The sequence below is a fragment of the Musa acuminata genome, chromosome BXJ3-3 (genome assembly GCF_036884655.1).
Source record: "Musa acuminata AAA Group cultivar baxijiao chromosome BXJ3-3, Cavendish_Baxijiao_AAA, whole genome shotgun sequence".
Classification (NCBI taxonomy): domain Eukaryota; kingdom Viridiplantae; phylum Streptophyta; class Magnoliopsida; order Zingiberales; family Musaceae; genus Musa; species Musa acuminata.
The window spans coordinates 4,882,902-4,905,099 of NC_088351.1; the positions used below are offsets into that span (position 1 = coordinate 4,882,902).

The 22,198-nt window shown below is 42.1% G+C and overlaps 2 protein-coding genes across 7 annotated transcripts; both read right to left on the bottom strand.

The window, feature by feature from the left end:
* Nucleotides 1-3,387: 3,387 nt before the first annotated feature.
* Nucleotides 3,388-10,760, bottom strand: LOC135582364 (protein CPR-5-like). Of its 6 annotated transcripts, XR_010495213.1 has the most exons (7): nt 10,305-10,748; nt 5,877-5,933; nt 5,759-5,794; nt 4,974-5,645; nt 4,001-4,883; nt 3,837-3,897; nt 3,388-3,547 (listed from the first exon to the last, which is right to left on the bottom strand). XR_010495213.1 is itself a non-coding variant. In XM_065144071.1 (5 exons), the coding sequence occupies exons 1-5, from the start codon at nt 10,647-10,649 to the stop codon at nt 4,323-4,325; spliced, it is 1,671 nt and encodes a 556-aa protein (XP_065000143.1). In that variant the 5' UTR covers nt 10,650-10,760; the 3' UTR covers nt 3,388-4,322. The 6 variants fall into 6 exon arrangements, 3 of the variants coding, with proteins under 3 accessions (XP_065000143.1, XP_065000144.1, XP_065000145.1); XR_010495211.1 differs by having other exon boundaries at nt 3,388-3,897; XR_010495212.1 differs by having other exon boundaries at nt 3,837-4,883.
* A 2,159-nt stretch (nt 10,761-12,919) lies between these two features.
* Nucleotides 12,920-14,697, bottom strand: LOC135632614 (alpha-amylase isozyme 3C-like). The gene is made up of 4 exons (XM_065141241.1): nt 14,567-14,697; nt 14,360-14,492; nt 13,461-14,266; nt 12,920-13,384 (listed from the first exon to the last, which is right to left on the bottom strand). Exons 1-4 carry the CDS (start codon nt 14,648-14,650, stop codon nt 13,133-13,135), a joined length of 1,275 nt encoding a protein of 424 aa, XP_064997313.1. The 5' UTR covers nt 14,651-14,697; the 3' UTR covers nt 12,920-13,132.
* Nucleotides 14,698-22,198: the final 7,501 nt, after the last annotated feature.

Genomic DNA, 22,198 nt, shown 5'->3' on the forward strand with positions numbered 1-22,198 from the left:
TCTATCTCTTGTACTAAAAGATTTCCTACATATTACATCAAGGAGAAAATATCCACAATCTTGAAGTACTTTTTTCTGTCTATATTATCAGACAAACTCTAGTCTTTGCCAGATTCCTACTTCTATAGCGGAAAAGAGGCATTGTTAGTCTTGATGAAAAAATTTAGTCCACCATGATTAAAGATGCCAACCGACAATCTCCTACATGTCATGTTAATGTTCGACCTAAATTGCCAAACCAATATTTCAAAGTTTGAAATCACATAAAGTCCACCATAATATTTAAAAAAATAAAACTGAAAAATATGCAAATAAATAATGCTTTTATTGGAGAATCATAACATGATGCGCACCTTCAAAAATGAGTTGTACCATGAAATATAATATACATTTAAACTGCCTTTACAAAATATTTTATCCAAGGCAGAATTAAAAAAAATCATAGATTAATGTTCGTGTTTACAGAACTTCACAAGATTCTCCATGCAGCACATAACATGGCCTAACTTAGAAAGTTAATCCACGCTCGTACCGTAATTTAAATGGTTGCTAGAATAAACACAGTATACTTTTATCAATCCAATTTACAAAAGATGCACAACTTTCTCAGTGTAAAGGACAAATACTTAGCTAAATACTCCTATGGAGACTGTAATTAAGGAATCAGGAAGCTTAGGCTCAAGTTCAATCAGATAGATTACTCTTTAAGGAGATTCTTCTTATCAAAGAATTTTAACAATGAGAAAGACGAAAAGAAGCAATATATTCAATCATAGTGTCAACGTAGGAAAATATATCTTGCCAAGAAAAAAAGGAAATTATCATACCGAAGCTTTAGATGTTGGAGGCATCACAGGTATTAATTGCTTGCATTTTCTAAGAGTAAGTTACTCAATCCTCTGAGTGTCAATAGATAATTGCAGAGAAACCAATGCGAAGTTAACTAGATCTCCCTGATGAAAAAAGAAGCAACCACCATTCCATCCTATAGATTACCTGAGGAGTGTTAACAATTTGAGATGGTTCCTGAGCCAATGCCACTGATATGTTCAATCCTGCCATAGTGCTTCCCATCGCGTATGCCTGACAAAAGGGAGCAGCTTGTAGGACAGGTGAGAATGCAGTACCATTAGTTTCAACTTTAAGTGGTACTTCTGCCAGAGTTAAAGCTCCAATTATGATGGGGGAACCAAAAGGAAGACTCTGAACAGCAGTTCTAAGACCAGTAGATGATACACCACCTCCATCTGAAAAGCTCTGCTTCCCTTCAGCCCGAAGGGATGGAAAATTTTTCTCAAAGGCAATCTTGGCAATGCTACAAAATTACAAATTACACTTGCCCCAGAAGAACTGTTATTTGCACTACTTCCACGTCTTTTAGGCCAGGAGTCAACTTGCCTTCCTGCTATCATACACTGGGAATGCCTCAAGGCATCATTTTCAGCCCTACCTCCAAGAGATGAATAATGGTGGTCGAGTCCAATGCCAACCAAAGACCTATTTTCTCTATCACAGTAATCAAAACCCTTCTCCTGGAGTTTATCATGAGACCTGCGGAAACTACTGTAAGCCAGTGATTTACCAGAGCTACCTTTATCATGATTTACATAACCATTAGAGCTCAGACTCCCTTGCAAATTCCTATCTTGGTCGCCAAGTAATATATTTCTTGAACCAATCTCAATACCAATTTTACCTGTGAGAAACAAAAGTACATATTAGTAGAAAAATTTACCAAACAATACCAGTACAAGAAAACAGCAAGACAAACAACAGTAAGACTCATGATGAACTCGGAGTAATAAATACCCAAATGTTTGAAAGAGCTGGTTTGCAAGGCATTGTTGAAAGTGTCCCCGCTTGCTAATCTGTACCACTATGGAACCAATGCTGGCTCACCTCGTTCCATTTTCAGTACAGACCATTATCTATGCACAGCAAAAACCTTCTGACATCAACTCATCAAATAAATGCTATTTCCTGTACAAAACATGCTCTCAGAGGCACTCCATCAGACTATTACCAGAAGAGGGTGATGCTTGCCGAAACACCACGGCCGTTGGCGCTAAATTAGCATAATCAAGAGCAAGATTTATTCTGCCAAGAACTCTAAACTGCATAGATACCCATCCGAGACAAACAGAATGCTTGAGCTTCACACGCTTATATTGAGAGGATGAAGATTAACAGGTTTCAAACATCCACAGCATGGCGCTGAGACCAAATTCCAGGCAACAATGGCCCCCAAAAAACCAGCAACTCGCTTCAAACTCAAAAAAACCATAGGAAGAGAAGAGTTCTAATGATCAAGAAGGAGCAATCATCCAAAAGGCGGTCAAAAACCCTAAAACGACAAGCGCCGACGTGAATCAAGAACCCTAGACTCGGAACGAAGGGATTGAGAGAGGGACAAAAATGGGATTGAAGTCAAGAAAAAAAAGGAGGGAAGAAATGCCCTCCGCTTCAAAATTACGGGGTACATTGCAATGAACTCGAACCCTAACAGGCACCTATCGATGCTGAGAGCAACAATCCAATCGAAAAGAAGAAGTGAGCCAGTTGCGCCGAGGAGCGGTGCGGTTTTCGGCGAAATCTCGGACAATTGCGGCGACGAGGGGTCTTCTTGCGTGATCCACGCAAAGAAGAACAAGAGAAAACTTGTGATGGAAAGGAGGGCGGCACCCGCTTGGTCTTCTTCCGTGTTTCGCTCTCTCTCTCTCTCTCATCAAGGAAACGCTCGCTTTCTCCCGCAGTGCGTCGGTGCGTTTCTCGGAACGATGTTTGGAGGCCGGTGGGCGTGAACCAGCTTCGCTCGCCTTCTCTCGGTCGCTTGGCTCGCAGGCTTTGCTCCGGTTCGGGTTCCTTCGGCTGGGAAAGACCTACGATGGTGGTGATGGTGACGAGGAGTACCGACTCGATTAACTTGGCCTTCCGGGCAGTCATGCGGACTCGCGCTCCGGCGTTCGATTGGAACAGACGGAAGCGCGAAGGACGAGTGGCGGTGTGGGCATACGATACAGAAATCCAAGTGCACTTGAGTCGATCGATCGTGACCGTCGATCAGGAGAGTTTCGTGTGTTGGGTCGGATCGGGTTAGTATGATACAGAAATCCGGCAAGGAGATCACCTGCCTTGTCAAAAGCACGGTTCAGGGTATCCCGCGAAAGGACAGTGGACCCAGGAGCACCGTAGGGACAAATCAGCCCTGCAAATTTGACGGGTGATTCGGCCCGCCGAATTGCTCAAACTACAGCTTTGCATTCATCTATTTCATCTTTCTGCAAGCAGGAAATGCAGATCATGACATCACAAATACTACACGATTCTTAAGTCACAAAAGAGCAGTGGTTGATAATTCATTAAAGTTCCAACACAAATACCAGATGATTCTAAAGCAACAATAACCAGTGATTGATGATTTCATTAAAGTTACAACACAAATATTAGATGTTAACAACAACACTAAATAATGTTACTGAACCTCTCAGATTGTCCTTCAATTTTGAGGAGTCCATTCTTCAGCTCTGCATACATTGATTCCATCTTTCTGCGAGCAGGAAATGTAGATCATGATAACGAAGTAGAAGACCCGTCAATAACTTGAGCACTGTTGATAAAAAGTTACGACACAAATACTAGATTTTAACTTAAACAACAACGCTAGATATTGTTCTCGAACTTCTACTTCACGATACACACAATTTTGCACTGAAGCAAATAAATCACTATAACAAACTCACTTGATAGTCATTTCAAAAAGCATCTTCGATAATGGCATTAACTGTTCCATAAAACTTGGGATGCTACAACTTTGCATAATCAAGTTTAGAACTCACAAGTATATTTCTGACATGTATCTCCCTCATTGCCAATAACTGAGCTCCAGATAAATCACTTCTAAAAGAAATTCAACTTCCAGTTATTATTTGAAGCAAACAGCAACAATGCAGGAAAAATCGGCAACATATTGCATACAACATTTATCATCTTATCAAGTAACCTGGAAATATTTGCTGCTTTGGATACTGCTTAGTGTCCACCTGATAACAACTGCAACGTTCACCATCATAGTAGATTTGAAGATCATGAAATAGGTATCCAGATTCTGTGCCGACCAACCCAGCCAAGCTGTCCATGATATTTGAGTATGCCATCCAATATTCCAAGGTTACATTGAGCAACAGTTAATTAATTGAAGTTACAACATAAATACCAGTAGTTACCAACACCAGCACCATAAGCACACTACTCAGCAGAAGTCTGAATCTTTCTACCTTGCAAGATAAGGTTAATCAGGGAGTAACTGCAGGAAAACAAACTTCTCATGGACCATATATAATTCCAAATGTCTCTTCGTACCCAATACCAGAACTCCAAAAAGCTAACTTCTCAGAAAAATGCACCTTCCATTCCTTAATTGAAGCAAATGGCAGCAAACCACTCAGTGTGGGAAGAATCAGCAGCAGGAGAATGTAGAATGCATATCGTCTTACCCAGTATGGCAACCTGACTGTGTTGGCCACTTGGGTCACAGCGACAGGGCCATAAAGAATATTGTGAAATGCAGATGGGAAAACATTGGCAAAGAAATGAAGCATACAGAGAACTTCCCAATAAATTAACCAATGGTAACCACTCCCACCTAATGTGTCTACACATAGCTTACCAGCAAAGCCACAAACAACTCCCAATAGCATAACCAAAAAAGTCACAGGCATAGTTGGACCTGACATTGCCGAGCGTTGAAAAACCAAGTAAGCAATCGCTAAAATCATCAATATTCCAAAACACATACGGGTCAGGACCACAAAATGACATCTCAGTGTTAGCCACCCTGAACTAAAAGACTGAACTGATTTCGGGATCCACCACGATCTGGACTCCTGGGACAACAAAGAAAAAAAATTCTGCTAAGCTTAAATATCCAAGAATACCAGCATTCAAATTAAGAACATCGAAATATTAAGAGATACCTTAAGAGTGTAATTGCAGGCAGATGTCACCTCTGTGATGCGTTGTAAGGAATAAATTGATGCTCCATAGAGAAGAAAGCCACACATGATAATCAACCCAGTGACTAGGAGATCAATGCATCTCTTCAAGAGTTCTGCATGCCTGGTCTCCAGCATTTGATTCCTTAATTTCTCTTCTTTAAAGGAAGCCTTTGAGATACCCATGGATATCTTTATTTTCTCCAACAAATTTGCATCGGAACTAAGGGCTAATTGGGATTGCTTTAGTTTCAACTTTTCCATGACTAGACCTATCTCAACAGCTTTCAGGTCATTAGAGCGTGTCTGCTCAACAACAGATCTCTCATAAGTATCCAGAATAGAATGACTGAACCTATGATTAGATGTGCCGTGATAAATATTTGCAAGATGCTGATTTTCCTGCCCATAAGGAATAAGTTGATTGCTCATAGAACTCAGTGGCATATTTTCTTGGAGATTTTCAACTACACTGACAGGTTCAGGATTGGCTAATTCAGGTGTATATTCACTACTACTGCATGTGAAAAAACTGCAATCAGTATTATCTTGCTTAGTAATAGATGCTTTGTTAATCAGACATAGGGTCTTCAATGTGCTCTGGAACGACTTATCAAAGTTTCTTATGAAATAGTCAAACTTATTGCCGTATATCTGTCCAAATAGAAAATTAATTATAGATCTCATGGAAAGCCATGTAAGATACTGATTTTGAATTATAAAAGGTTATTCTGAATAGCAACATGTTCGGTTTAAGGCAGGCTTACATTTGTTATAGATTCTTTAACTGCTGAAGTACAAATCTGCACCAAAAGCATATTCATATCAGACAATTATAAAAAATCTGATAGTATGAAAATCATTTGTATGAATTAAAAAATGTACCATGGAAAAATGATTTATCTGTGACCTCCTTCCTGAGATGTTCTTGCCATTCAAAATCTGAATCAAGGAATTCCTAACATCAACCAAATGGCCACTAACGCTCAAAAAAAAAACAAGGTAAAAACACCCTAGTATTACATAATAAGATGCTAATATGGTTGAACATTTAATGAAAATGATCATGGTTTCAATATTTTGATCTATTCCTGTGGCTACTGAACATGCACTTGATTCACTATAATCACTCATAGCCAAAACACTCTCCCAAGTTGAAGTTTTACTCATCATGCAATCAGCTTGGTAATCAAATGCACCCACCATCTATAATAATCGTTAAACTGATCAGGTAAAACAAAAAATAAATCTCCAAGATCAGGTGGCATATTCACCAACTAGAAGCCCAGACAGACAATAACTTCTATGTAGTTATTCAATAAATGGCACTTAATTATTATACTAGGCAAGATCCTTCTAGAAATACTGTGTGAACATGATCAATCACTTTTTCAATGAAAACAATCAATCATATCCTTTTGGTCTAAGAAACTTAACTAAAATTACTGATGCACATGCCATTTTTATTTTTTCAAATAATTGAGTACAGGTGATAGAATAAGAAAATTCACACAAGACTATGATCTTTGCTGACAATTAACTAAACATTTGCATATCAAAAGTTGAATCATATTTTTCCAGAATGTCATCAGCTTGGAAGCAAAAAAAGGGGCACTGTCTGGTAAATTTCCTGAAAAACATTTTCAGTTTTCTTTCAAAAGAAAAGATGAGCATAGCTTTTAGACATTTCATTTCTTCTTTCTCTCCCTCTTTTGGCCATGCATCCCTCCAAATTCTGCCCGTATAGGTAACGTGTTGCTGCTGTTGGGTATTAGGAACGGGGCACAGATAGTGATTTTCGAGCTGACAGGTGTCCATCAAAAGAGGTTCTGGGACCAGCAGGTGGGACTCCAAACTCTCCTTCATTTCTCCCTCATCCCCTGCCTCTCTCTCAAATTACTGTGGTAGATGAAATTGTCTTAGAAATGTTCATGGTTCTTTGCTCTAAGGTAATTTTGATACTTTCTCCTCTTCAGATTCTCTATCAAACATAAGCCAGGTTTGCAATATAAAATGCTTTAGTAATGGCTTCTAGTATATTACACTGCTCTACGAGTTCAATGAAATGTTTCATTTACGATTGCTTCTGATTATATTAAAGTACCAGTCACAATATGATGTCAAGAGGTGCTCAGATGCTTGCCTAGGCACCCAAGACAAGACAAGGCAAGGCTTGAGCGCCTTGTATGGTTGTACCATGGGCAAGAAATGTTTAAATTGCTCACCACCTAGGCAAGTGCATGAGTTAAGTTGAGGCTGGCACCCACTGCTCGCCTCTCCCCTCTCTGCGGCCAACACCTACTATCACCACCCACTTTGTCCTCTTCTCTCCCTTGCTCTTTTTCTCTCACTTTTTCTCCTCTCCATTCTCTACAACTGTCATTGTCATGACCCTCTCATTTCCTGCTTCTGATTATATTTAAGTACCAGTCACAATATGATGTCAAGAAGTGCTCAGATGCTCACCAAGGCACTCAAGACAAGACAAGGCGAGGCTTGAGCATGTTGTAGGCTTGTACCCTCGGCAAGAAATGTTTAAATTGCTCACCACCTAGGCAAGTGCATGAGTTAAGTTGAGGCTGGTGCCCACTGCTCTCCTCTCCCCTCTCTGTGGCCAAACCTACTATCACCACCCACTTTGTCCTCTTTTCTCATTTGCCTCTTTTTCTCTCATTGTTTCTCCTCTCCATTCTCTACAACTGTCATTGTCATGACCCTCTCTCTTTCTACTTCTCTCACCTTCCTCCGCCTTCTAACTTCCCTCTTCTTCTCTTCCCTTACCCTCTACTACCAGTCCTTGTTTTAGTGAGTATCTCTTAGTTTACTTTTATAAAGCGTCTTATTTTTACCCAAACATGCGCCTAGTGCCTCGCATAAAGGGACCTTGACACCTCATAGTGCCTAGTGGTTTAGACAACATTACAGTTGGGATAACATATAAACTCAGATAGTCCAGAAGCTTCAAATCTAGGATATGTATTATTCCCAAACAAGTCTTTGGTCTTGTACACTCCAAATGCTTGGTCATGTGTTTACAAGAGCCGGCAAATAGACTACAAGTTTGACAAATGGGACCATGTAGTCTACTCCCCATATGATCCCTTTTTTTTAATTATTTGCTAATTTGCTTAGTCTAATATGCATATTTTATCAAATGCCAACATATGATTCGATCAATTCCGTTAACAACGAAGAAAAAGAATGTAGCAAAACAATAGTAATTGAGATAAAAATATTTTCTGATCAGATTCAAAGACATGCATTTTGGCTTCTTCTACTTCTTATATCTTATTTACAGTAATTTTACTTATGTTATGTATGACTTAGCATTTATGGTTGATTAGTAGGTAAACTAAGTCCAAGGATATCGATGAAAATTTGATATCTTTGGTGATCTAATCTGAGAAAACCCTTGTTTGCTTTATCCTTTCTAAATGAAATTTGTTGTCATCTAAATAATGTTGTTCGAATTTTTTCAAATTTAATTTTTGCTGTTTTTCCAGAATTAAGAAAGCTATGAATCTTGCAATCATACTTGACCTGACATCAAGTATCATATTGTGTTACTGTTCCTCTCAGTTGCGCTTTAAACCGAAGACAAATTTAGTCTTTTCTGGAGCATCATTGTGCATAAGAGTCCATTCTACTAGCTAAATTATGTAATATCCAAAAACAACTGGTCTAGAGGAGATAAGAGGTAGGCAGTAACAGAGGTTCAATCTGTAGTGATCCAACCATTAATATGTATATTATAGAGTATATCAAACTTATCATGGCATATTCATTTTACATTAAAAGCTATGGTCTAAGCCTGACAGACTAGGTACAGACATCCATGCACAAAGGTTTCAGAGGTGTAATTTGCCCTAGTATAGTAACCTTCGGAAAATTGGGTAAATCATGTTTATCACCAAATGTTTATTGGCCTACAAAATTCAATCAGCAGTCATGTCATTTTACATGCTTCTCAACTTGATGCCAAAGAAGTCATGAAGTCATGAGCGCTTCTCAACCTGATGTTATTTTGACCAAGATTCAAGAATTAAATAAGCATGTCATTATTCATACAACTGTTTAAAATATTGCTCTAAGCTGTTCAGCCACTTTAATGTCAGCAGAATAATGTTCCATGGTACATATAATATTTCTAGTTAATATTACTATTTAATTTCTGCTGCATTTATATTGTTACTACAAATTATTGTCAGGCTTTAATCTGAAATATGTCCACTTTCACCACAGTTGAGTTTTAATTCTTAGTGGTAAATAGACAAGTTAGTTATGTTGCGGAGGAGAATCTCTGTTATGATTTTAAAAAACTTGGGAAATAAGACCTGTTATTGTCATGCATACTCTTATGGTTTAAAAAAAAATTCTTGGACAAAAAAGAATCAAGTTGATCCGGTAGATCAGTGAAACAAACTTTAAATTATTATGAATTCTTTTCATTGTCTGAGGCAACACATATAACTAGCATGTGAAGGCCTATTAGGAGAGTGATTATTCTTCGCAGACCCAAAGAAATGTATTTCTACTTTTCAGGCCTATTAGGAGAGTGATTATTCAACACAGTAGTTTATTTCCTACATTTGTTCAATTTAATGAACTCAGGAGGCTCCTTCGAACTTCTCCCTCCCCAACAGACAGTTCTTTTTTACTTTGCAAAAAGAAATATTATATCATTTTCATTCTTGAAAATTCAACTTGAGACCGTTTTCTGAGAGCATAAACAAACAAGGCAGTGTCCCTATGTTCTATTTACAGTGTGTGATTCTATAAAGCAGTTCATTTCAATTTTTTGTTACTGACATTGTATGACTTTACATAGATCCAATCTGAACATTGTTTGCCTTCAAATTGTAAACACTTGCTTAAAATTAGACAGACAATTAGAACATTCTCATACTTTTTAAACATTTTTATCGTTCTGAAATATCTTTTTTCTTCACAGAAATTAGAAAAAAGATAATTAAACTACTATCTAAAGAAAGGTTCTTTAAAGATAATGAAACTACTATCTAAAGAAAGATTCTTTAATCAAAGAAAAACAAGGTAACATTTCAATAATAGAGTTTACAGAACCTATGAGAATGGTATTCACTTATTTATCAGATATTAGGACAAAGATACTCGACCACTAGTGCATAACTTCAAAAAAAAAATTTGAGAAATTTTATTTTAAGAAAAAAAAGAGTCCATCGCTATTCTGGAATAGAACCATGGAAATTTGTTTAAAGAGTAGGGAAACGCATAAGAAAGTAAAGAATTTCACAAGCAAAACACGATCTTCGAACCCTAACAAACATTACGCACCTGCGCAACGACGGCAGCAAAGGACATGCCAAGCGGAAGAGCGAGATCCTCGAGACCCTCGTTACCACGGCCAACGCGAGGCGCCCACAGGCTACGGTGTCTGTTCCTCAAGCGCATCCCTGTCCGCTGCGTCCGCTGACGGGAGGAAGAGGATGAAGAAGAAGACGCGTCATCCCTCTCCGTGCTCCTAGTTCTTGAACTGGAAACACCTCTTCCCCTCTCAAGCGGCTGCCACCGCCGCATCCTAACGGTAGCGCAATCGACGCGTCCGCCTGCCCTGCCCCGACCCCCCTCGCCGTCACCGCCATCGACCGCCGCACTGCCGTTCGATCGGGCGCATTCCATGCGAGAATTTGAGGGGAGACAGCGGCGTCGGAATTGGGAGCGACCAGAGCGGTGGAATTTGATGGAAGGGGCAAATTAGAACCCTCGCTGGGGATTGGAACCGAGGATTCGAAAGGGAACAAAATTGAGCTGTTCCTTCCTTCCTACCGGTCTTATCGGATTCGGGTCAATCTCCTAATGTTCAGCCCGATTTGCTTGAAAATGGATTCGGATTTTTCCGGTTTTATTCCAATCTTATTTGTTTAAACGAAAGTATAACTCAATCGCCAACAAAACAATGTTTGATCTTATAACAGTCTGAAGTTGCTTCATTTACTCCGGTAGAAACTCTGCATCAGATGCTTCATCCTTGCGAGATTAAGTCTAAAACTCATCGCTTCTTCTCGTTCCTATCCATGGAGTTCCACAGATACTTCTCATACTTGTTGATGGGAGCCAACCATGGCCCTCGTCAAGGCAGGAGGACAGTGATGGAGTCTTTGCCAGATCCCACTAGTCGTCGCCTACACGCAGGCTCGCAGTCATAGTAATGGACACAGCAAGGGAAATATAAGAGCTATAAATTTAGTCTCGAAACAAGTGCACACTGGACCAGCAAAATCTAGAATTAATGATCTGCTATTGATAGTGTGAGAGTGGGACAAAGAAAAGATTGGGTCTTCACCAATCTCTTCTGAATGCTGCACAAGGATTTAAGAGCTATGTTTGTCCTCACTGATCAGCCAATGACTGATCATTATTTTTAATATTTATTTTTTAAATATTTTTTATTTATTGATTAGTTTTAATCTCGAGCGGTTTGGGGTACTAAAATGGAAACTGGTTGCAAATCATGTCTTCAATATAAAAAAAGAATTTTTATATAGTTTTGAGTATTTAAAATTCTTTCTCAAATACTCTCTTTCCGACTTATTATCATTAGTTTTATATATTATCCTCTTGGTAGTGACGTTTTAGATATTATCCTTAGAAGTAGAGCCTCGTTATATTCTAAAGTCATATTAAATATCTTCTATTTTATTTACGGATCTTAATATAATTATTATATTTATAAACATATATATATATATATATATATATATATATGTAATAAGAAGGGAGATAAACCATACCATTAGATAACAGTATCTATTGATATCTTTCGATGGGATATTTATGAAGTACATGAACCAACCCCTATAAGTATCATGCGTTGGAGATCAAGAGGGGTAGACGATTGCAATCTTTATCACAAATGATTAATAGTAGGTAAGCATTGAAGTTCTTATATTTTGTTCAACGATCACTTAAATCATATGATTCGTTTCATCTAGATAATTTTCATATCATACAATGTTATTCAAATGATCACATGCGATAATAAGTTTTTCAATATGATTTATGATATTGATGAAATATTTTTGATTTTTTTTTCTATCATTGATTTAAAGTAACTTTGGAATATTTATGCCAAAGGTTGGATAAAATTTAGGATCGCAAGCATATGATTTTGATTAATGGATCATTTAGGTGTTTTGGGTTTCGAGGAGTATCGACGGCACCCATGCAAGCTAGTATGATAGCATTTAACAAATGAACTCTGACAATTTCACTAAAAGATGGCTTGTGAAAAATATCTCTTATTCCATAATTTAATTTAAAAAAATCCCTCGGAGTGCTTAATTATAGTGTGATGGATATAATTTTCATGAATTGGGCATATGTTCAACGATTTCAACAACCCTTATAGCATTTGTGGAGCTACTACTTGAAGAATATTAGAAGAACTATTTTGTTCTTGAGACTACAGTGGATGTGTTGCTGCAGTGGCCATTTCACTACAGTGGATGTGTTGCTGCTGCAGTCTTAAGTTGCATGCCTTTTCCACAATTCCATTAATTAGTACGTGATGCATCTTCCTGTCTTGATCTAATATTATTCGTCATGGCCAATTGGAAATGTGTTACACTCGATAAGATTCGGCAGATCGAGTGCTGCACAAGAGCAGTAAATTTAAGGCTTCCAAAGATTTATGATGATTCAATTATCACGTACAATTTTCAAGCCGAGGTTTCGGGAGAGATCGTCGGTAGTTTCCATACCATGAATGAGTTTCTACTTCTCCACATGCAAAACACATCCCTCTTCGTTTATTTTCTTTTGATCTTTCCTTGTTTGGAGTGTCGATATATGGGTTAGCTAAACTTCACGGTGAACAGTGTCCCCATTTTACGTATCTCAAGATAATTACCATAACATATTTGGAGATTAGCACCATGGAACTCGATTATTTCACTTGGATCGATCCATACGGATCAATAATTTGCCTTTTATTGGTCGAATAGATTACGACAGTCCTTACCAGGAATCAGTTATTCTGCTGCCTCACGGCCAAGAAGGGAAAAGCTTCATGACCTCATTCATACCGAGGTCTTACGATACAGATGAGAAACGTGAACGAAAGAGAAGCGAAAATTCTCTTCCATGATTCATCATCGTCGTCTTCATCTCTTCTCCCACACGGAGTAGTCATTGCCAGAGGCAACGACGTGGAAGTTGGAAGGAACGAGATTCCCCACGTCATATCTCGAGCCTAGCTTTGTCAGTATCTTCCCATCGATCATTGCCATGTAGAGGTCAGCATCAGACGCCAGAATGTTGAGGGCGCTACCCGAATGAATTCCATTTCGTGTTCTGATCTCAGCCAACTGAGTTATCGCCGCCTTCAATCCCCAGTCGAACATGTGGTCGTAGAACTGCAAACACGAACATAAATATAATCGTCATGCTGTGATACTATTTGAATGGAATGTTGTGCAGAAGCATACTTACGATGGAAGGGACGCCCGGATGCGTGAGTATATAAGCGTAGCCTTGCATGACCTTATCAGAAGGAAAAGGCCACAACCTTTGCGTCGAACCGGTATCGTGGTTGTCGACGAAGGTGACAGCCTTCTCCGGCCACCACCCCATCAAGCCGGGCGCCTTCCCCTGGGGATCACGCATCCTCCACAGTTCACCTTCCACGGCAGCTTGTAGTATTCCCTTTGTGGTGAAATCGAAGGCCGTCGCTGGGCCTCCGACCTGCTGAACCCAATTAACCAGCTCTTGGCGGTTGCCGTTCTGATCGTATGCTGGCTTCCCATCGTTTCCATAAGCTAATGAACCCCAGATCTCAGCCACCACGAAATTTGGCTGCGTCTGTTCGACGTAGATCTTGGCGACGCTCGAGGAGTAACCCTTGGCAAAGTCGAGTCTCCACCCGTCGAAGCCGATGTCAGTCTTGAGCCAGTTCAGCCAGTCCGTGAGCTCACGCTGGACCTGCGTGTTGAGGTGGTCGATGTCGGGAGCCGCTGCGAAGCCCTCGCCGGAGTCGAGGTTGCCGGTGCCGTCGGAGTACTGTGTGTCGTCCCTACAGATCATGTGTGGACCCCAGTCGAGGCGGGCATCATCGGTTCCGCCTTCGAAGATGCACCATATGCCTCTCCCGTCTTGCTTGTCTGCGCAACGATGGTTGATGACGATGTCGGCCACGCATTTGACTCCCTTGTCGTGGAAAGCGCCGATCAGCGCCTTCAACTCATCCTGATTCCCGTACTTGGAAGCACCCAAGTCGTAGAGCCGGCCCGGCATGTAACCTGAGAGGAGAAGTCTCAGAATAGTTTAGACCAAAGTCGACTCGGTCAACATGTGATAGTGATCACGATGGCAAATACGAATCACTGTACGACCTTGAACGCCGACAGAGTGCGAGGGCGGAGGCAGCCAGACGTGGGTGACTCCAGCGTTGGCTATATCAGAGACTTTGTCTTTCAAGAAGTTATACCAGCCGCCTTGCTGCCTCCACGACTCCCAATTGAAGCCCTGCAACGTGTTCGTTTCTCTTACTGTAAACGCGATCAAGGATAAAGGCAACAAATGGATCTGTTTATCTCTACCTGGAAGAGTATCTGGGACTGAGCCAAGTTCGGAACGACAAGAAACAGAAGCAGAAACATCGAAGGACCAAAATAGATCCTCATCTCTTCCTTGCTTTCTTCCGTCGAAGGAGCAAAGGATGGAACGGGATGGGGATGGGAGAAGTGTGAGGGCTAAGGGCACGTATATATAGCTGGAAGTGGCAGGGCAAGTAAGGCATGAGGGGAAGTAGATAAGCGTTGCTGTGGCCCATAACCTGCTTGGGGTCATCGATGAATGGAAGAAGATAGGGCGAAGTCCGATGCCAACTCACACAAGCTGACGTCGCCTCCCACCCTTTTGATTGCTGCAGCGTCTCGGGCACGTTTGATGGCCATATCCAACTGTAGAAACGGCTCACATCCCTATTATCGTGGCAGTCGAAGACTAGTGGAGAAAGAAGTTTCAGGCTCATTCTCGCAGATGGTGTTATTACCTTCTGGTTCTTTTCTTTTCCGTCCAATCTAATACAGTGACGAGAGACATGGCCGTCCAAAACACGCCAGTAGTTCTAAGATGATGAAGCAATTTGCATCCCTATGAACGCATATCATTTCACAGCGAAGCTTTAATGAATCCCTATCGACATAGCGCCATACCACACCTTATCGTATGAATCAAATAACCCTAACTTGACCAACCGAAAGGCAAAAGACAAGCTTAATCCAGCATGTGAAGCAACAAAAGTAGCGTATTTCAAGAGGCATTTGTTCCCCTCTTGTCATATCATTGTCCTGTTCCCATCCAATCTAATTATTGGTTTACCACCCTCCCAACTTGATATCGATCCCCATTCAGATCGTCTACACCCGATCACTTCGAAAAGAAGAGGCTTGGTTTCAAAGTCAAGTCCTTATACGAAGAGAACCAAAAGCCTAAATTTAGATTCCGATGATTAATTCCGATGATTATTGACATTTAGATTCGCTGGTCCAGCATGCACTTGTTTCGAGACTAAGTTTATCGCTCTTATATTTCCCTTGTTGTTATATTTCGAGAATAAAGCAATATCAAAATAGGATATTTGTCTTCACACATATTTTATTTTATTTGACTCATATGTCTCGGATATATTTGACCTTGTATCTCTGTTGTGGTTAATATATCTTGGTGTGGGTTGGGTATCTCGACTCATATTTCACCACTGCACCTCTATCTTGGTAGATTTATCTTCACACGGATTGAATTTTTTGACTTATGCATCTCAAGTACATGGATCGGGTTTTCTGACTCACACCTCGATCACATTTGACCATGTGTCTTCGCTATAATATATTTATCTTAACGTAAGTTGGATTTCTTAACTCACATATCTTAGGCATATGTGGCATTACTATTTTACCATAGTAGATTTCCCTTCATATGGGTCAATTTCTATGGACTCATGCGTTTCGGGCGCGTTTGGCCTTGCACCTCCGTCATAGCGGATTTTTCTTCACATGGGTAAAGTTTTCTTGACTCACGTATCTTGGGCACACTTGACCTTATGTCTTCGCTGTAGTCGATTTTAGATCATCTCGCTATGACAAGTTTCAAATTCTTTCTTCGTCATGGTAAGTCTCGAACCTTTCTACTATCGTAGTGTCACGGACTTAGCTAGAATTGCCTAAGTCGTGAGGCACCCTTGCGGTAAAGACGCGAACTTAGCTTACGTTGCGTAAGTCGCGAGGCATCCTTGCTGCAAAGACGCGAACTTAGCTTGCGTTGCCTAAGTCGCGCTTCGCCCTTACGATTTGCATCCGCAAAGATCATCCCACTTGCAACCTCTCGTAGGTCCCGAAGGACCTGTAAAAGAGAAAGTTGATTAGTTCGAAGAACGAGCGACGGACAAGTCCTGACGTCTTACGAAAAGGGGAAGCTTTACAAGCAATTCAGCGAGCACCTTGCGTGCATAAGAGAAAAGAGGGAGAGGAGGGAAATAAGGACTTTAGAGGGTTGAACGAACAATTGCAAGTCCACAAACAATTGCTCACCAGGTGCCGGGTGCGACAATAAGTTCTCGTCAAGGTAACGTGCGAACTTGCGAAAGATTGTTCAACGCCCGACAGTATACCGAAGCCCCATCCCCCATGGTGCCACCCGGGTGGTTCTTGGGTGCTGAGATGGTTGATATTTCATGTGCAGCAACGAGCTACAGAAAACAACTCGTGGCACGTGAAAACAGAGCTATTTTGTGCTGTTTTGTTTGGTTCGATGAGCGATCACACTGTAACACTATAACTTATTCGAACTTACATTTTTACAAGAAAAATGACTAAAATCCAAGCCAAAATATACTGCCAAGCAACTGTACATATAGATGAGAGTGATGAACGATTCGTTGAATGGAGTTGTTGCGAGTGCGCGACGACCATTCGTGACATTCTCCCCTACTCAAACTGTCGACGCCCTCGTCGAAGCTTGTTGATAATTGTTGATGATTGCTTCTTCATGTCATAGGGCGTCTTCAGGCTCCCAACTGGCTTCAGTTCGGGGAAGCTTTCGCCACTTTAAGTCCTTTTGCTTGTAAAAATATAAGTTCGAACATGAGCTGTTCACGTTCCATGAGTTATTTTTTGCAGCTCGCTTCTGCACACAAAATGTCAGCCATCTCAGCATCTTGAAACCACCTGGGTGGCACCATGAGGGACGTGGCTTTGGTGTAGTATCAGACATTGAACAATCTTTCGCAAAATTCGCACATTACCTTGACGGGAACTTGTTGTCGCGCCCGACACCCGGTGAGCAGTTGTTTGTAGACTTGCAACTGTTCGTTCAACCCTCTAAAGTCCTTATTTTCCTCCTCTCTCTCTTTTCTCTTGTGCATGCAAGGTGCTCACTAAATTGCTTGTAAAGCTTCCCCTTTTCACGAGATGTCAGGACTTGTCCGTCGCTCGTTCTTCAAACTAATCAACTTTCTCTTTTATAGGTCCTTCGGGACCTACAAGAGGTTGCAAGTGGGCTAATCTTTACGGATACAAATTGCAAGGGCGAAGTGCGACTTAGGCAACGCAAGCTATGTTCGCGTCTTTGCCGCAAGGGTACCTCACGACTTAGGCAATTCCAGCTAAGTCCATGACATTATGATATCAGAGCGGGCAAGCACTTCGAGCGAGCAGTGAAGGAACTTCACAACTTCGCCATGGCAAAGCATTGTGGCGAATCAAGCAAGACGGGGCAAGTCGGACCCTTGCCCCAAGCAGCCGCAGGTGGGCTGCTAGTGCACACTCGCTCTCATGCTGTTGGAGCCGCTCAGGAGGAGCGCTGCAGCGAACATGATGAGCGAGAAGTTAGCTGCTCTCCACGAGTGGAGGAGGCGTAATCTGGAGCGCCAATTGAGAAAAAGAGTCCTAATGCGAGACTCACAACAGCGGAAACCTGCTTGGATGTTCTTGAAGCGAGCTTGGAGGAACTCTACCATGGCCAATGAAGGCTTGTTGGGATAAAAAGCTCACAAGAAGAAGCAGAGTCCAGGATCGACAAGGTTGAGGCCCTAGTCGACCGATTGTTAAATGACACCAAAGACTCCGTGCAACACTTGCAGGAAGTTGTGGCGGAACTCACTTCAAGGGTGACCATGCTCACAAGAGCACTAAATGCGAGAGGAAGCAACACCCGTGTTGCACCGCCACAAAACCTGAGGGCACCCGAGCCTCATGGTTATGGAGGGGCCAGAGATGGCAAAGAGCTCGAGAATTTCCTATTTGATATGGAACAATACTTTCGAGCTACAAGGCCTAATTATGAAGAAACCAAAGTTTCTATAGCAACAATGTATCTGAATGGAGATGCAAAACTTTGGTGGCGAACCCATTGGGAGGAGATCCAACAGGGTCGGTGTCGAGTTGACACATGGGGGGACTTGAAACGGGAGTTGAGAACTCAATTCCTATCGGAGAACACAGAGTTCGTCACAAGAAGGAAGTTAAGACAGCTCCGCTAGAGTACTTCCATTCGAGACTACGTGAAGCAATTTTTTATGCTAATGCTGGACATACAGGACATGTCCAAGAAGGATAAGTTGTTCAGCTTCCTCGATGGTTTGAAGCCATGGGCTCAACAAGAACTACATCGAAGGAATGTTACCGATGTGATCGGGGCAATTGCTGCTGCAGAAAGGCTCACCAACTTTGTTTTCTCTGAAGACCTAGGAAAAAGGAAACAATCTTCAGGCAATCGCCCTCCAAAATATTCTCAAGAGAAGGAGCTCGGGGGCGAATAAAGGAAGAAGAGTTCCCACAAAGAGCCAAGCCCGAAAGGCAAGGCCCCAAAACCTGGTGGATGCTTCTTATGCGGAGGGCCGCACATGGTAAGGGAGTGCTCACAAAAACATGTACTCAATACTTTAACAGCTTCCATACACCCCCCAGATAGGATAAGGGCAAGGCTATCGCTCTTAGTTCGAGTAGTTCTGAATCTAGCAGCGATGGTAAAGAGTCGCAAGGACCCCGAATGAGAGCAATGCGTTTGTTGAATGCCATACGAGGTCAAGTGGGGGAGAACACGAAGACAAGACTAAAAAAGCAGGAAGTGTTAAACTAATATACGTAGACATCATGCTCAATGGTCAAACAACCCATGCAATTATGGACACGGGTGCTACCCACAACTTTATCGCCGATCGAGAAGTAAAGCGACTTGGGCTGATCTTGGATAAGAGCCCAAGTCGAATGAAGGGGGTGAACTCGGAAGCCAAGCAAATCTTCGGGTTGACAAAGGGAGTTCCCATCAAGATCAGAACATGGAGCGGGAGCACAAATATGATGGTGGTGCCACTGGATGACTTCTAAGTGATTCTTGGAATAAAATTTATACACGCGGCGAAGTTGGTACCAATGTCGTTCTTTAACTCCCTATATGTGATGGGAGGTGATGACCCATGTGTGGTTCCCGTCTCTCGAAGAGGAGCCAGGGAACCCCAACATATATTGGCATTACAACTGAAGAAAGGGGTGCGAAAAGGTGAATTAACATTTGTGGCTGCTATGAAGCTAGAGTCACTCGACGAGAAGGTCATTCATGAACCTGCTGTGGTGGCGAACGTCCTGAAAGAGTTCACTGACGTTATGCCACCCGAGTTGCCGAAGACTCTTTCGTCATGCAGAGGCGTGGATCACAACATCAATCTAGAGCTGGGAGTGAAGCCTCCAGCGAGACCACCCTACCGCATGGCCCCGCCAGAGTTGGCAGAACTCAGAAAGCAGTTAGGTGAACTGCTAAGCGGTGGTCTCATCCACAATTTTAAAGCACCATTCGGAGCTTCAGTTCTCTTCCAGAAGAAACAAGATGGGAGCCTCCGACTAAGCGTTGATTACCGAGCCCTCAACAAAGTGACAGTAAAGAACAAGTATCCCATCCCGCTCATCACGGACTTATTCGATCAGTTGGCCAAAGCCAAGTATTTCTCAAAACTCGACCTTCGGTCGGGGTATTGGCAGGTGTGCATTGCTGAAGGCGACAAAGCGAAGACTACCTGCGTGACCAGGTATGGAGCGTTTGAGTTCTTGGTGATGCCTTTTTGCTTAACCAACACTCCGGCCATGTTCTGGACTCTCATGAACTAGCTATTCAAAGAGTATTTAGATAAGTTCGTGGTTGTCTACTTAGACGATATCGTCATCTACAGTCAAACGCTCGAGGAGCATATCAAGCACCTTCGGACAATCTTCAAGGTTCTCAGGGAGAAAACTTTATTCGTGAAAAGGGAGAAATGCTAGTTTGCTCAAACGAAGATCTTATTCTTGGGGCATCGAATCGATAATGGCTCCATTCGGATGGACAAATCGAAGGTGCAAGCGGTTGCGGAATGACGATCTCCAAAGAAGGTGCTAGAGTTGAGATCCTTCTTTGGCTTCATCAACCACTATCAATGCTTCATAGCGGGGTATTTGAAGCGTACAACTCCACTGATGGAGTTGCTGAAGAAGGAGTAGCCTTGGAGGTGGTTTGATAAATGTGAAATTACATTCCAAAATCTGAAGGCTACTGTGTTGGAATAACTAGTGCTCAAACTGCCAGACTATGGGGAGCCCTTCAAAGCCATACAGATGTTTCAAACTTCGCTATTGGGGGAGTACTCATACAAGAGGGTAATCCGGTGGCCTACGAGAGCCGCAAACACAACGAGACCGAGCGGCGGTATCCGATGCACGAGAAGGAGATGACAGTGGTTATCTACTATCTACGAGTTTGGCGACACTACCTTCTTGGTTCGCGATTTGTACTAAGGACAAATAACATCGCTTTGAGCTATTTCCAAACTCAGAAGAAACTCTCCCCAAAGTAGGCACAATGGTAGGACTTCCTATATGAACCTTGGCTCTCGTGGAGAGGGCCTTCTATTGGCCGAAGATGAGAATCGATGTGGAGGAATATGTTTGAACGTGCCTCACTTGCCAACAAGACAAGGTGGAGCAACGGAAGCTGGTGGGACTTTTGGAGCTATTGCTCATACCAGAAAGGCCGTGGGAGAGCATTTCCTTGGACTTCATATTAAGCCGCCCGTAGTTGGGAGACTCGGATCGATACTTATGGTGGTCGGTCGCTTTTCTAAGTATGCAACTTTCATTGCAGCTCCCCTACATTGTTCAGCAGAGGAGGCGACCAAGCTGATTATGAAGGATATGGTGAAGTATTGGGGAGTCCCGCATAATATCATCAGTGATCGAGACGATTCTCCACAAGCATCCACCCCCAAATAGATGGCCAGACTGAAAGGATAAACTCGCTCCTAGAGCAATATCTTCGGCACTACGTGAGTGCCAACCAATGAGATTGGGTGAAGTTGTTGGACATTGCCCAATTCTCCTACGACTTGCAGCGGAGCTCTGCGTCCAACAAGAGCCCCTTCGAGATCATTACAAGGCAACAACCGTCAACTCCTTACACCATGGTAATTAGGTATACTGGGAGTAGTCCGTCAGCCTACCACTTTGCAAGGGAGTGGCACTGAAATGTAGATATTGTGCGGGCTTACTTGGAGAAGGTGACAAAAAGAATAAAGAAGTGGGCAGACTTGGGAAGGCGACTACAAGAGTTCAAGATCGGTGATTTGGTGTTGGTCAAGCTCCAACCAACATCACTCCAATTCTTTAGGAACAAAGTACATAAAGGATTGGTGCGCAAGTACGAAGGGCCCTTCCCAATTATTAGTAGGGTGGGCAATGTCTCCTACAAGTTGTAACTGCCAGCATGGTTCAAAATTCACAATGTTTTTCACGCCAGCAACTTGAAAGCCTACCACTCGGATCCGCAAGATGCTTCCCGAAGTGTTCCAAGTTGGCTACCCCCCACCACAGCCTCCTACGAGAAGCGAGTTGAAACCATTTTAACAGACTGCAAGATAAAGCTACCCACTGGAGTTAAGTAGACTGAGTACTTGGTGAAGTGGCGAAAGCTTCCCCGAACTGAAGCCAGTTGGGAGCCTGAAGACGCCCTATGACATGAAGAAGCAATCATCAACAACTATCAACAAGCTTCGACGAGGGCGTCGACAGTTTGAGTAGGGGAGAATGTCACGAATGGTCGTCGCGCACTCGCAACAACTCCATTCAACGAATCGTTCATCACTCTCATCTATATGTACAGTTGCTTGGCAGTATATTTTGGCTTGGATTTTAGTCATTTTTCTTGTA